The sequence below is a fragment of the Montipora capricornis genome, chromosome 1 (assembly GCF_036669925.1).
Source record: "Montipora capricornis isolate CH-2021 chromosome 1, ASM3666992v2, whole genome shotgun sequence".
Lineage (NCBI taxonomy): Eukaryota > Metazoa > Cnidaria > Anthozoa > Scleractinia > Acroporidae > Montipora > Montipora capricornis.
This window is the reverse complement of record NC_090883.1, coordinates 33,294,675-33,307,174: the sequence shown is the minus strand read 5'-3', so window position 1 is coordinate 33,307,174 and position 12,500 is coordinate 33,294,675. Positions and strand designations below refer to the sequence as shown.

At 42.8% G+C, this 12,500-nt stretch overlaps 2 protein-coding genes across 4 annotated transcripts in view; both read left to right on the top strand.

Annotated features, from left to right (window-relative positions):
* The window catches only part of LOC138039874 (coiled-coil domain-containing protein 93-like), a 94,486-nt gene that overhangs the window by 58,909 nt on the left and 23,077 nt on the right, over window positions 1-12,500 (top strand). The gene's annotated exons all lie outside the window — the stretch shown is intronic.
* The window catches only part of LOC138053079 (uncharacterized), a 4,890-nt gene continuing 1,188 nt past the window's right edge, over window positions 8,799-12,500 (top strand). The window contains exons 1-2 of the mRNA XM_068899770.1: window positions 8,799-9,101; window positions 9,611-11,034. Coding sequence (XP_068755871.1) covers window positions 10,295-11,034 — 740 coding nt within the window. The 5' untranslated portion in view covers window positions 8,799-9,101; window positions 9,611-10,294. The remainder of the gene's footprint in view (window positions 9,102-9,610; window positions 11,035-12,500) is intronic.

Sequence of the window (12,500 nt, the reverse complement as noted above, 5' to 3'; positions counted from 1 at the left end):
TTTTGTTTGCCGTGCTTCAAAACCAGTCCCCTGCATTTATGTAATTCACGCATTCATCTATTACTGGAGATAATGGTTGCGGTTACACTTGAGAGAATCACAGCGTAACACTGGTGTTGACACTACTCTAGTGGTTGCGGTCCCATTAGGTTCATATATTGAATAGAGGAGAATGGTTATGAACTCGACAAATTTCTTTGTTGTAGGCGCGCAAAACACAATATATTGGGAGTTTAAGAAACCACGACGCCTACGGCAACGACAACGCCAAAAAGCAGTTATATTATTGGTTAAAAGAGGTAAAAATGATCGTGCTGCACGTGCGGGACGCATTTTGGTACATTTCTCTCCCGTACTCGTCAAAACAACAACGTAAAATGACCAACTTTCAGGTTTTGACCACAACGTGGACAACGATGAATCTTTCCTTCTCTCTCTTTGCTTCAAATCCGTACGTACCAATCTGATTATAGCATACTTCGCCCATATTGTACAGCACAAACAAGTTGGAACATCGCGAAACAATTAGGACAGCTCAAACTAATAGTTTGAAGTGACTTTTTGGTCGCCCGTAGCCGTCGTGGTTTCTTAAACTCCCTAACAGCTGTTTACTCCGTACTGAGGAACTAACCAATAGAAACGTGTTGGTTACGTAATTCATGCACCTTCTTTCGGTGGCAAAAGTCCAAATGGAAATAAAGCGCTTTTAGCGAGGGTCTTCGTTTTGTAGTTTGAGAGGGACATTTCTACAAAACGAAGACCCTACTGATTTTATTGTTTTAGCCCCGAACAATGCGTTTCAGCGCGTTTTAACAGGTCTTAAATTATGTTTTTGGGTCTTCGTTTTTGTCTCTTCGGTCTTCGGTCTTCATTTTGTAGACACCCCCTAATGGGCTTGATAATTTAGATGGTAGAGCGAGTGCAGTTACAGTGCAGTTGCGCGGTCATGAGTTTGAGTCCAGTTCAAACCGTTGCTTCATTAGGGACCAGGGAGTTTAAGAACCGAGGACGGCTACGGCGACTGAAGAAACCACAAAGCAATAATATCATTGGGTTAAAGAGAAAAAATAATCGTGCTGCAAGTGAGGCACGCATTTTAGCGCATATTTTTGCGGTATTCTGCGTAACAACGACGTGGAATCATCAAATTTGAGGCTTTTACGACAACGTGGTACAAATTGAAACCTCTCGTACCCAATTTATTTTTAGGATACTTCACCCACAATTGTGCGACGTGAACGAGATGCAATGATCGCGAAAGAGTGACGTTTTGGTACATGTCGCCGTCGTAAATCATAAATTATTAGGGAGTTTAAGCAAAGACGACGGTAACGGCAACGAAAACATCACACCAAAATATAACTTAGCGCTATCGCAAGTATTTCGCAATTATTCCGTCTTGTTGCCGTTATACAATACGGGCGAACTACCCTGTAACTGGATGTGTACAAATGGTTAAGTAAAAATAGAAAATGAATGGTTCATGATTATATGCTCACGTTGTCGTCAAAACCTAAAATATGGTGATTTCACGTTGTTCTTTTGTGGAGTGCGGCAAAAATGCAAAAATGCACGGAAATTCGTGCTGCACGTGCAGCACGATCATTTTTGCTTTAACCAATGATATTCTTGCGTTGTGGCGTTGTGTTTCCGTAGCCGCCGTCTTTGCTTAAACTCCTTCATTTAAGATCTACGACGGCGATTATTCCATCTCGTTCACGTGTTACAATGTGGGCGAAGTATCCTAAAAATAAGTTGGTACGAGCGGTTTCAAAGTTAAAATAAAGAATGAAGGATTCTCTGTTGCATGCTCACGTTGTCATCAGAACCTCAAATTTGGTGATTTCGCGTCGTTGTTAGACATATGTGCTAAAATGCGTGCCACACGTGCAGCACGATCCTTTTTCCTCTTTTCACCAATGATATTAGGGAGTTTAAGAAACCACGACGGCTACGACTACGACAACGCCACAAAACAATAGTATCATTTAATCGGGAGAGGTGTCTCAGTGAAGAGTTAATCGCTTTGTAACTGTTGAGTTGCTTTTCTTGTAGGAGTGCCACAAGAATGAAGTTTTTCTATGCAAGCTCAAGACATTATGACTATCTTAGCTTTGTGGTCTTTAATTTTTGTCAATTACACAAGATAAGTATCAATGATCAACTAATTGTCTTTTAAAAGTGGAGTTTTTTTAAATCGTATTGTTAAGCAGTGAGAGTGGTGATTTTAGGCGCTGTTTCCCTTTTCAAAGCAAGGCTATATTTGAAGCTGGTTAAATATCATGACGACCAATAGAAAATTAAGGTTACAGGAAGTGAGGGAGTGGTCCTGCCCTAGGGATATGTTCTAGGTAGATGAAACAGAAACGGAAGTGTTTTCAGAGGCGGCCGCATAGGCAGTGGGCATGTTCAAACACTAGGAATCAAAATTGGCGAATCGCCATTAGGGAGCTTTAGCAACGACGACGGGAACGGCAACGAGAACGTCATGTGAAAACATAAATTCACGTTATTGCGATCACTTCGCGACTATTCCAAGCCTTTTAATATGACAAAGGTGTTTCAGTCCCTCAGGAATGAAACCGTTACGAGCGGCGCTTAATTTAGGGGAGAAAAATGAAAATTTATCTCTAGGTGCTGACGTTCTCCATAACACTTCAACCTTGGTAATTTCACGCTGTTCCTTTGCTGACGACGGCAAAGAAATGGGCAAAAATGAAAAACACACGTGCAGGGCGTGCAAAGCTATTGTTTTTGCCCACTAAATATGCAAGTTTGTGACGTTCTCGTTGTCGTTGCTAAAGCTCCCTACTAGGGAGTTTAAGAAACGACGCCGGCTACGGCAACGACAACGCCATAAAGCAAAAGGAAAGGAACTTTATTGAAGTGTCTAGTCGTTCTAGCACTGCATGGAGCGCTAATTGGGGACACTGTAAACAGAAATTAACAATGAAAGTAAATCAAGTCAAATATTGTTTTTTTTGAGGAGAGGGGAAACCGGAGTACCTGGAGAAAGCCTCTCGGTGCAGAGTAGAGAACCAACAAACTCAACCCACATATGACGCCGAGCAAGGGAATCGAACCCGGGCCACATTGGTGGGAGGCGAGTGCTCTCACCACTGCGCCATCCCTGCACTCCCGTACTCGTCAAAACTGCTACGTGAAGTGACCAAATTTATGGTTTTGATGACAACGTGGACAAACTGAAGTGAATCTTTCAGCCTCACTCCTTACTTCAAATCCTTCGGTTCCAATCCAGTTATAGGACACTTCTCCCATATCGTATAATATGAACAAAATGGAATAATCATGAAATACTTAGAATAGCTCAAGCTTACATTTTGAAGTGACGTTTTCGTCGCCGTAGCCGTCGTGGTTTCTTAAACTCCCTAATGGAGTCGCAAAACGTCACTTCAAAATATAAGTTTGAGCGATTCTACGTATTTCATGATTATTCCATCTTGTTTATATTATATTATCATTATTATCATTAATATGAGCGAAGTGTCCTATAACTGGATTGGTAAGGACGGATGTGAAGTAAAGAGTGAGACTGAAAGATTCACTGTAGTTTGTCCACGTTGTCGTCAAAACCTTAAAATTGGTCATTTCAGGTAGTAGTTTTGACGAGTACGGGAGGGAATTGTTCAAAAATGCGTGCCGCAAGTGCAGCACGATCATTTTGGTTCTTTTAACCAATAATATTACTGCTTTTTGGAGTTGTCGTTGCCGTAGTTGTCGTCGTTTCTTAAACTCCCTATTGTCATGCTCCCCCGCTCCGATGTCTTCATGCAACGTCATGTTTGTCGCGGACGGAAACTGACTTCCGTTTCTAAAATTAACTTCTCTGAAAGTTCTCTTTATTTTGTCTTGGTAACAGCCAATAGGGTTTGGTCGATTTTACTCCGGTATAAGCACTGATACTGCTTCAAATGACCAGACTTTGGTGATTATTGGAGGGTGATTTTGCGGCAGAGCGATCTGTCGATGCCAAAACTTCCTTTTTGATATCAAGAGAGAGTAAGCTCGGTTTGCGGCGATCTCTTAACGACAAAACGCCCTAAAACACCGTCGAAAAGCGGTTTCGTAGGTGGAGAATTTCTCAAAAGTATCATTTTGAAAATGCTTTTGGATTGCCGTGCGAATAGATGGCACCTTGGGTTTTTGAAAACGGTGGCGTTAAACTGGGTTAAACAGGTGTCAGTGTGGACCGAAACAAAAATAGACATTTTGAAGAATGCATAAACTCATCAAATTGTATTTTTATTCAATAAAAATATCATTTTGTTTATTTGCTTGTAAGTTGTTTTTCTACAATTAACTTGCTTGCAGTATGAAAATGCGAGCCAGTTTCAGTTTGATAGTCACGATTTGGTTTTCGAATGGAAGAGTAACGGTGGGTTTCCAATGGAAAAAGCCATAATGCGAAAAAGCGAATCTTACTTGTGTTCCAAAAATCAGGGGAGGTCAAGGAGCTTAATTTCGAGATTGATCTCAACACCTCAGTCAAAATTTGTTTCCGGTTTTTGCCCACGATTTTAGATCAGAAATTTATTTTCGGTCAGACGTTTTAATTCATCAGCCGAAGGGTGTGTTTACGCGTGTGCGCTCAGCTGAAAATTTACGCTGACCAATCATAACAGCTGTCAAATAAGCCAACTAGCGTAAAACAAATAAATGCAGTCGACAAAGTACGATAGCCAATTATATTTGGTACTCTTGCTGATTGGCTGAGAATATAGGTTTGATATTTGAGTCAATCACTAAGCGCTAAAGAAAGCACGGGGTTACTGCCAGGGAACGCCAGCGTAGCGGCCTACCCTTTCCCACCCCTCCCTCTCCCCTTGGGCCGCTCCGCGGGTTATCCATGTCGAATTTCTTCAAAGCAGGGAGAATGCCTCGAAGTGCTTGTTAATACACACTCGTTGATGTTCTATCAATTAACGAGACCAGGCTTGACGACTCGGTTAAGGATAGTGATGTTTACATCCCTGGCTATGAAATTATTCGCCGTGACAGGAAGGCGAATGGCCGCTTTGGCGGTGGTGTTTGTTTCTTTGTCCGCTCGAACATTAGCATTTTAACAGGTGTTCGACAAATTTAATGTGAATCTCCGTAAAAACGCAGGATTTCTAGCTTCTATTCCTTGTATTCCTATTCCGGAATACGGTCAATCGAACGCGCCCTAAGAATCTTTAGTCTCCTCAGATAAGGACCACAAATGGGAGGTGCTGTCATATATTTGAACATAGTTAATAGAGGGGAATGGTTATGAAACCCAACAAATTTCTTTTTTGTAGGTTTTTGTTCTCTTCTTTGGACTTGACATTGCACAAAACACAATAGTTGTTTACTCCGTACTGAGGAACTAACCATTAATAGAAACGTGTTGGTTACATAATTCATGCATAACGTATGAGCGCAAAACAGAAGATTGTGCACGGTTGTGGACTTTCCAACCAAAATCTTGGCATCTTTGTTTGCTCCTTTGATGTTTGCAGAGCTTCAAAACCAGTCCCCTCTATTAACTATGATTTGAACTACATTTATGTAATTCACACATTCATCTATTACTGGAGATAATGGTTGCGATCACACTTGAGAGAATCACAGTGTAACACTGGTGTTGACACAACCCTAGTGGTTGCGGTCGCATTAGGGAGTTAACACTAGTGTTAAAGCAAGTTCTGTTGTTCAGTGTTCACCTAGGAATTCAAAACACCAGAGAGTTGACACTGCAGTAGGGTCAACACCAGTGTCACACTCACGGTGTTTCTCTCAAGTTTGACCACAACCAATGTTAACTCTCTGGTGTTTTGAATCCCTAGGGGAACACTGAACAACAGAACTTCATTTAACAGTACTGTTGACTCCCTAATGCGACCGCAACCAATATGAACTTGAAAGTGACCAGCTCCCAACGGGGATTGTCCACAAAACGAAGACGAAGACCAACAAACGAAAACTTGAATCTCAATTAATTTAAGAACTGTGAAAACGTGCTGAAACGCATTGTTCGGCGCTAAAACAATAAAATCGATAGGGTCTTCGTTTTGTAGAAATGCCCCCCTCAAACTACAAAACGAAGAATGAAGGGGTAGTTTCTAAAGAAACTGTGGTGCTTCGTCGGTGGGGAAGTAGTATACAAAAATTTGGTTTTATCAACGGAGTTGGATTGGCCACCGTACAGAGATTCTAAAAGCTGACGTTTCGAGCGTTAGCCCTTCGTCAGAGCGGATTCGCTCTGACGAAGGGTAACGCTCGAAACGTCAGCTTTTAGAATCTCTGTACGGTGGCCAATTTACATTATCAACTCCGTTGATAAAACCAAATTTTTGTATACAAAACGAAGACCCTCGCCAAAGAGCTTTATTTTCGCAGCTAGGAACGCAGTGTCAGGTTTTAGTCGAACGTCAACCCAAACTCGCTCGTGAGGTACTTCTTGTGTGAATCTCGAAGGCTATCTTTAATATCATTGGGGATTTCAATGTAGTCCACTGAAAAGTAGGTAAATCTGTTAGTTACACACTTTTTCGCCGCGTGGTAGTATCTCACGGTTTCTTGACGGGAAGGCCTGCAATTTGACCAATCACCATTGACGGGATACATCCACCGTTCTTTTTGTGAGACTAAATCAAAGGGGATGACCTTCTTTCGGTGGCAAAAGTCCCAGTGGAAATAAATCGCTTTTAGCGAGAGTCTTCGTTTTGTAGTTTGAGGGGGGAGCATTTCTACAAAAAAAAGAAGAACCTATTGATTTTATTGTTTTAGCGCCGAACAATGCCTTTCAGCACCTTTTAACAGCTTTTAAATGAGTTGAGATTCAAGTCTTCGTTTTTGGCTCTTCGGTCTTCGTTTTGTAGACACCCCCCCCCCCCCCAAACGGGCTTGATAACTTAGATGGTAGAGCGAGTGCAGTGCAGTTGCGCAATCATGAGTTTGAGAACTTAAGCAACGACGACGGCTATGGCGACTGAAGACACCACAAAGCAATAATATCATTGGATTAAAGAGAAAAAATAATCGTGCTGCAAGTGAGGCACGCATTTTGTTCTGCGTAACAACGACGTGGAATCATCAAATTTGAGGCTTTTACGACAACGTGGTACAAATTGAAACCTCTCGTACCCAATTTATTTTTAGGGTACTTCGCCTGCAATTGTACGAGGTGAACGAGATGCAATGATCGCGAAAGAGTGACGTTTTGGTACACGTCGCCGTTGTTAATCATAAATTATTAGTGAGTTTAAGCAAAGACGACGGTAACGGCAACGAAAGCATCACACCAAAATATAACTTAGCGCTATCGCAAGTATTTCGCAATTATTCCGTCTTGTTACCGTTATACAATACGGGCGAACTATCCTTTAACTGGATGGGTACAAATGGTTAAGTAAAAATAGAAAATGAATGGTTCATTCTTATATGCTCACGTTGTCGTCAAAACCTAAAATTTGGTGATTTCACGTTCTTGTTTTGTGGAGTGCGGCAAAAATGCGAAAATGCACGGAAATTCGTGCTGCACGTGCAGCACGATTATTTTTGCTTTCTTAACCAATGATATTCTTGCTTTGTGGCGTTGTGTTTCCGTCGCCGTTGTCTTTGGTTAAACTCCCTAATTTAAGATCTACGACGGCGAAGTTGACGAAAACGTCACCTCATAATATTACTTTAAACTACTGTAATTCTTTGGCGATTATTCCATCTCGTTCACGTGTTACATTGTGGGCTAAGTATCCTCAAAATAAGTTGGTACGAGCGCTTTCAAAGTCAGAATAGAGAATAAAGGATTCTCTGTTGCATGCTTACGTTGTCGTCAAAATCTCAAATTTGGTGATTTCGCGTCGTTGTTAAGGCTGGTTTACACGGTACGATTTGTCTGCCCGACGGTGTCGGAGAGCAAATCTTGCGTGTATTTTGACAACCGATGAACGTCCGATTTATGGAAATGAAATCTGGGACCAGCTGTTCGAAGGGTGGATAGTGCTATCCACTGGATAACTCAATTGCTTTTGCTCGTGTTTGTCCGCTGGTTAGTTATTTATCCGATGGATAGCGCTATCCACCCTTCGAACAACTGGGGCCAGATGTTTTGAAGTCGGGCCGACACTCCGAGAGAAACCGCCATGTCAATCAAATGGCATCACAGGTAACCCAGGCTCACTGTGTGCGTCACGTAGGTATTAAAATATAGAGAACATATGAGGCGAAGTTTAGGTCTGGAAATTTGCTAGAAAATGGAAAGAAAAATCGATAAAACTTACCATGTGGTGAGCTGTTGTTGTCTTTAATACGTACACGAAGTTTCGGGGAAAATGGTCCCCGTTTACCTTCCTTCATAATATAGTGACAAGGTAGGAGACGGAAGCCAGCGTCGGGACTCCGATCGACCCAAAACAAGCACAATTTTTTCCGCGAAAATCAAATCCAGTCGCTAAATAAACACGCCAGGTTCGTGGAATAGGAATTTCTCTAAACCTTGAATCCACTGAAGCATCTCCAGGTAGCAACGCGGAGCCACCAGACTCCGTAAAACTTGTAAGTTAACCTGCTAAAATGGCGGCCAGAAAGCATGGTACTCACGAGGTGCCCAATTCAAAATGGCACTGAACTCTGGACGCCTGGTGATGAGTATAATAAGTTCTGGAGGGAGGGGATCGGAGTCCCAAATTGCTAAAAACAAACCTCACTGAGCAATTTGGGACTCCCCTCCCTCGAGGGAGACTTATTATACTCGTCACCAGGCGTCCAGAGTTCAGTGCCATTTTGAATTGGGCACCTCGTGAGTACCACGCTTTCTGGCCGCCATTTTAGCAGGTTAACTTACAAGTTTTACGGAGTCTGGTGGCTCCGCGTTGCTACCTGGAGATGCTTCAGTGGATTCATGGTTTAGAGAAATTCCTATTCCACGAACCTGGCGTGTTTATTTAGCGACTGGATTTGATTTTCGCGGAAAAAATCGTGCTTGTTTTGGGTCGATCGGAGTCCCGACGCTGGCTTCCGTCTCCTACCTTGTCACTATATTATGAAGGAAGGTGAACGGGGACCATTTTCCCCGAAACTTCGTGTACGTATTAAAGACAACAACAGCTCACCACATGGTAAGTTTTATCGATTTTTCTTTCCATTTTCTAGCAAATTTCCAGACCTAAACTTCGTCTCATATGTTCTCTATATTTTAATACCTACGTGACGCACAGTGAGCCTGGGTTACCTGTGATGGCATGCGAGTGGGTAATGCGCATAAATACTTAAAAAATTAAAGCTTTCAAAATGGCGGATACTAAAAGGACAACGGGAAGATCTTTTAAGGAAAAATTACACGTTTTTACACAATTTACAAGATTTATCGGCCCGACAAAACCGGGCGACAAATCGTACCGTGTAAACCGGCCTTTGTGCAGCTTATGCGCAGAAATTTGTGCTAAAATGCGTGCCACACGTGCAGCACGATCCTTTTTCCTCTTTTCACCAATGATATTAGGGAGTTGAAGAAACCACGACGACTACGACTACGACAACGCCACAAAACAATAGTATCATTTAATCGGGAGAGGTGTCTCAGTGAAGAGTTAATCGCTGTGTAACTGTTGAGTTGCTTTTCTTGTAGGAGTGCCACAAGAATGAAGTTTTTCTATGCAAGCTCAAGACATTATGACTATCTTAGCTTTGTGGTCTTTAATTTTTGTCAATTACACAAGATAAGTATCAATGATCAACTAATTGTCTTCTAATGGCCTGGCCAAAAGCTCGCAACATTTCAACGCAACATCTTGCAACATTGTTGGGCACAACATGTTGCATACGTTTGGCCACCCTGTTACGATATGTTGCGATATGTTGCAACATGTTGGATGATGTTGGATCAAATTTGAAAACGGTCAAATTTTTCTTGCGACATTTTGGATGTTGCATGATGTTGTACTCGTTTGGCCACGTTCTCGCAACATTGTTGCGCTAGGGCATGCGCGTTATGTCCACTTCTTGCGCGCCAGGGGCCTGGGGCACATGAACATTGTTATTTGCTGCGGTTCGCAGAATAGCAGCAAATCGTTGTTTTCACGGTTCGCCGGTTTTTGACAGTTTCTATGGTGACGCAAGTACTATAAGGGCGGGATTTTGCTGAGTCGAGCCATTCTATGCTGACGTTGCTGCCAGCTTGCTCTCGTTTCGAGATTTTTATTTTCAAATCAAGTTTTCTCGTTAGCCCAGTTCACAGTACTCAAGTCTTAAGGTTCAATTTGTCTTCAAATCCTGTATTTAGGACGCACCGTTTTTCCAGAATTCCAAACCGATGGATCCAGCCTTTCAAGCCGAACTTGACCGGCAGCAGTCCAGCATGCTTGAAAAGCTCTCTTCAATCATCGACAACAAACTAGACTCAATGAAAAGACAGCTGGAAGAGTCCTCCAACACCCAAATGACTGAATTAAAAAAGATCCGCCTTACGGAATCACGTACATTCAAAAAGAAAGGGCACGAACAACAATTCAAACCTAACCAGCAAGTGAAGTCCGTGGTCAGTGAAGCCAAAGACGCCGTCAACAGTGGAAAACAGGACGCATGTATCGCCAAGCTGAATGAAGGTATTGAGCTTATTGATCGACGCCAAAAGCTCATTTTAATAGCAGACAAATCTGAGTATGGCTGGAAAACCGTCGGCGAATACCTTGACAACGAACTCGCCGATAACGACCAGGACGCCAAGAAAATGAAAAAGGCCGAAAAAGAAGCTCAGAGAAAACTTGCCGAAACGCGCGCCTCCAAGGCTGCGAGGGTTCGCTCCTGGTCATTCAAGTCTACCAGAGCAGTGGGAAACACAGCTATTTCGCCATTACAAAGCTCGTTCGCTTTCCCATCAGGGAATTACACATCCCGTTTTTCACAGTCCGCGGGTGCCACAAGAAATATCGGTCCATTTGCAGGCGGTCCCGGCCAGAAACGTGGCACGTGTTTCAGCTGCGGTAAACCAGGCCATTGGCGAGCTGAATGTCCTTTGTTGGTCGTTGCACAGACGCAACCAGACGGAAAGAAGTTAAGTAATCATTTTATTGATTTGTGTGATAGCGAATCCCTATCGGGGAGCAATGATGCCTCGGAGCATGTTTCTGGACTTTCTGAAATAAATAGTAGACCCTTTGAGAAGGCAGATTTTCTAGAGCGGGAATGCCGTCCAGACAGCGTTCGAGGGAGGCTTAAAACAAATATTTTAGCTTGGAAAGAGCTAGAGCCCACTGAAGCGGTTCTGAGTGTGATTAAAGAGGGTTATAAATTACCATTACACAGTATTCCGGAGTCTTGCGTTTTGCGGAATAATAAATCTGCCTTAGACAATAACGACTTCGTCACGGAGGCCTTAAATGATCTCTTAGCCACCCAGTGTATTTCCGTCGTTGAAAGCCAGCCATGGGTAGTAAACCCTCTCACTGTGTCAACCCGGGACGATGGGAAAAGACGTTTGGTACTCGATTTACGGCATGTTAACCCCCACCTTTTTAAGTATAAATTCAAATGCGGAGACATAACCACAGCCCTGGATCTACTAGAGGAGGGTTATCATCACGTTAAAATTTTTCCAAGTCATCGAACTTACCTAGGATTCTAATGATCCTATCGGGGTAAAGCGACTTATTTCGTTTTTAACGTGTTACCGTTTGGTCTGTCCACCGCTCCTTACATATTCACCAAACTCTTGAAACCTCTGCTAAGTCATTGGAGGGGTTCAGGTAAGAGAATTTGCATGTTTTTGGACGACGGTTTAGGCGGCAATTCTTCCAAAGAGTCCGCTACTGTTGACGCCAAAGCAGTCAAGGAAGATCTTGGCCGATTGGGCTTCGTTCTCAGCGGAAATAAGTGTGCTTGGGAACCATCCCTTACCCAGACCTGGTTGGGTCACGTTTTCAATATGTCAGAAAACCGTTTGTATGTAACTGAAAACAGGTTGTCAAAATTAAAGGAATCCCTGTCATCAGTTCTGGATAGAATTGACAATGTTTCAGCCAAACTCCTAGCCCAGGTTACCGGTCGCATTATATCCATGTCAAAAGCCATTGGTTCGGCCGTTTATTTGTACACCAGACACATGTATTTCGCGATAGAAACTAGGCAATCGTGGGATGCCATCATTCCTTGCTCTTCAAAGGTTAGAGAAGAGCTACAATTCTGGGATAAAAATGTGGGCCAGTTAAATGGCAAGAAGCTGTTCGACGAGCCTCATGTTTTTGATTCCGTGGTTTATTCAGATGCATCTGAGCAGGGCTTTGGCGGTTACGTAGTTTCCGCAAAACACACTTTGGTGTGTCAGGGGCAATGGCAAATTAATGAAACGGGAAAGAGCTCTACTTGGCGAGAGCTGAAAGCTGTACACAATATGTTATTGTCCATTGGATTGGACATAGCCTTAGAGGACATAAAGTACAATGGCATACTGACAATCAGAACATTGTTCGTGTTATCGACAGAGGGAGCACGAAACCTGATCTTCAATCATTGGTTGAAGA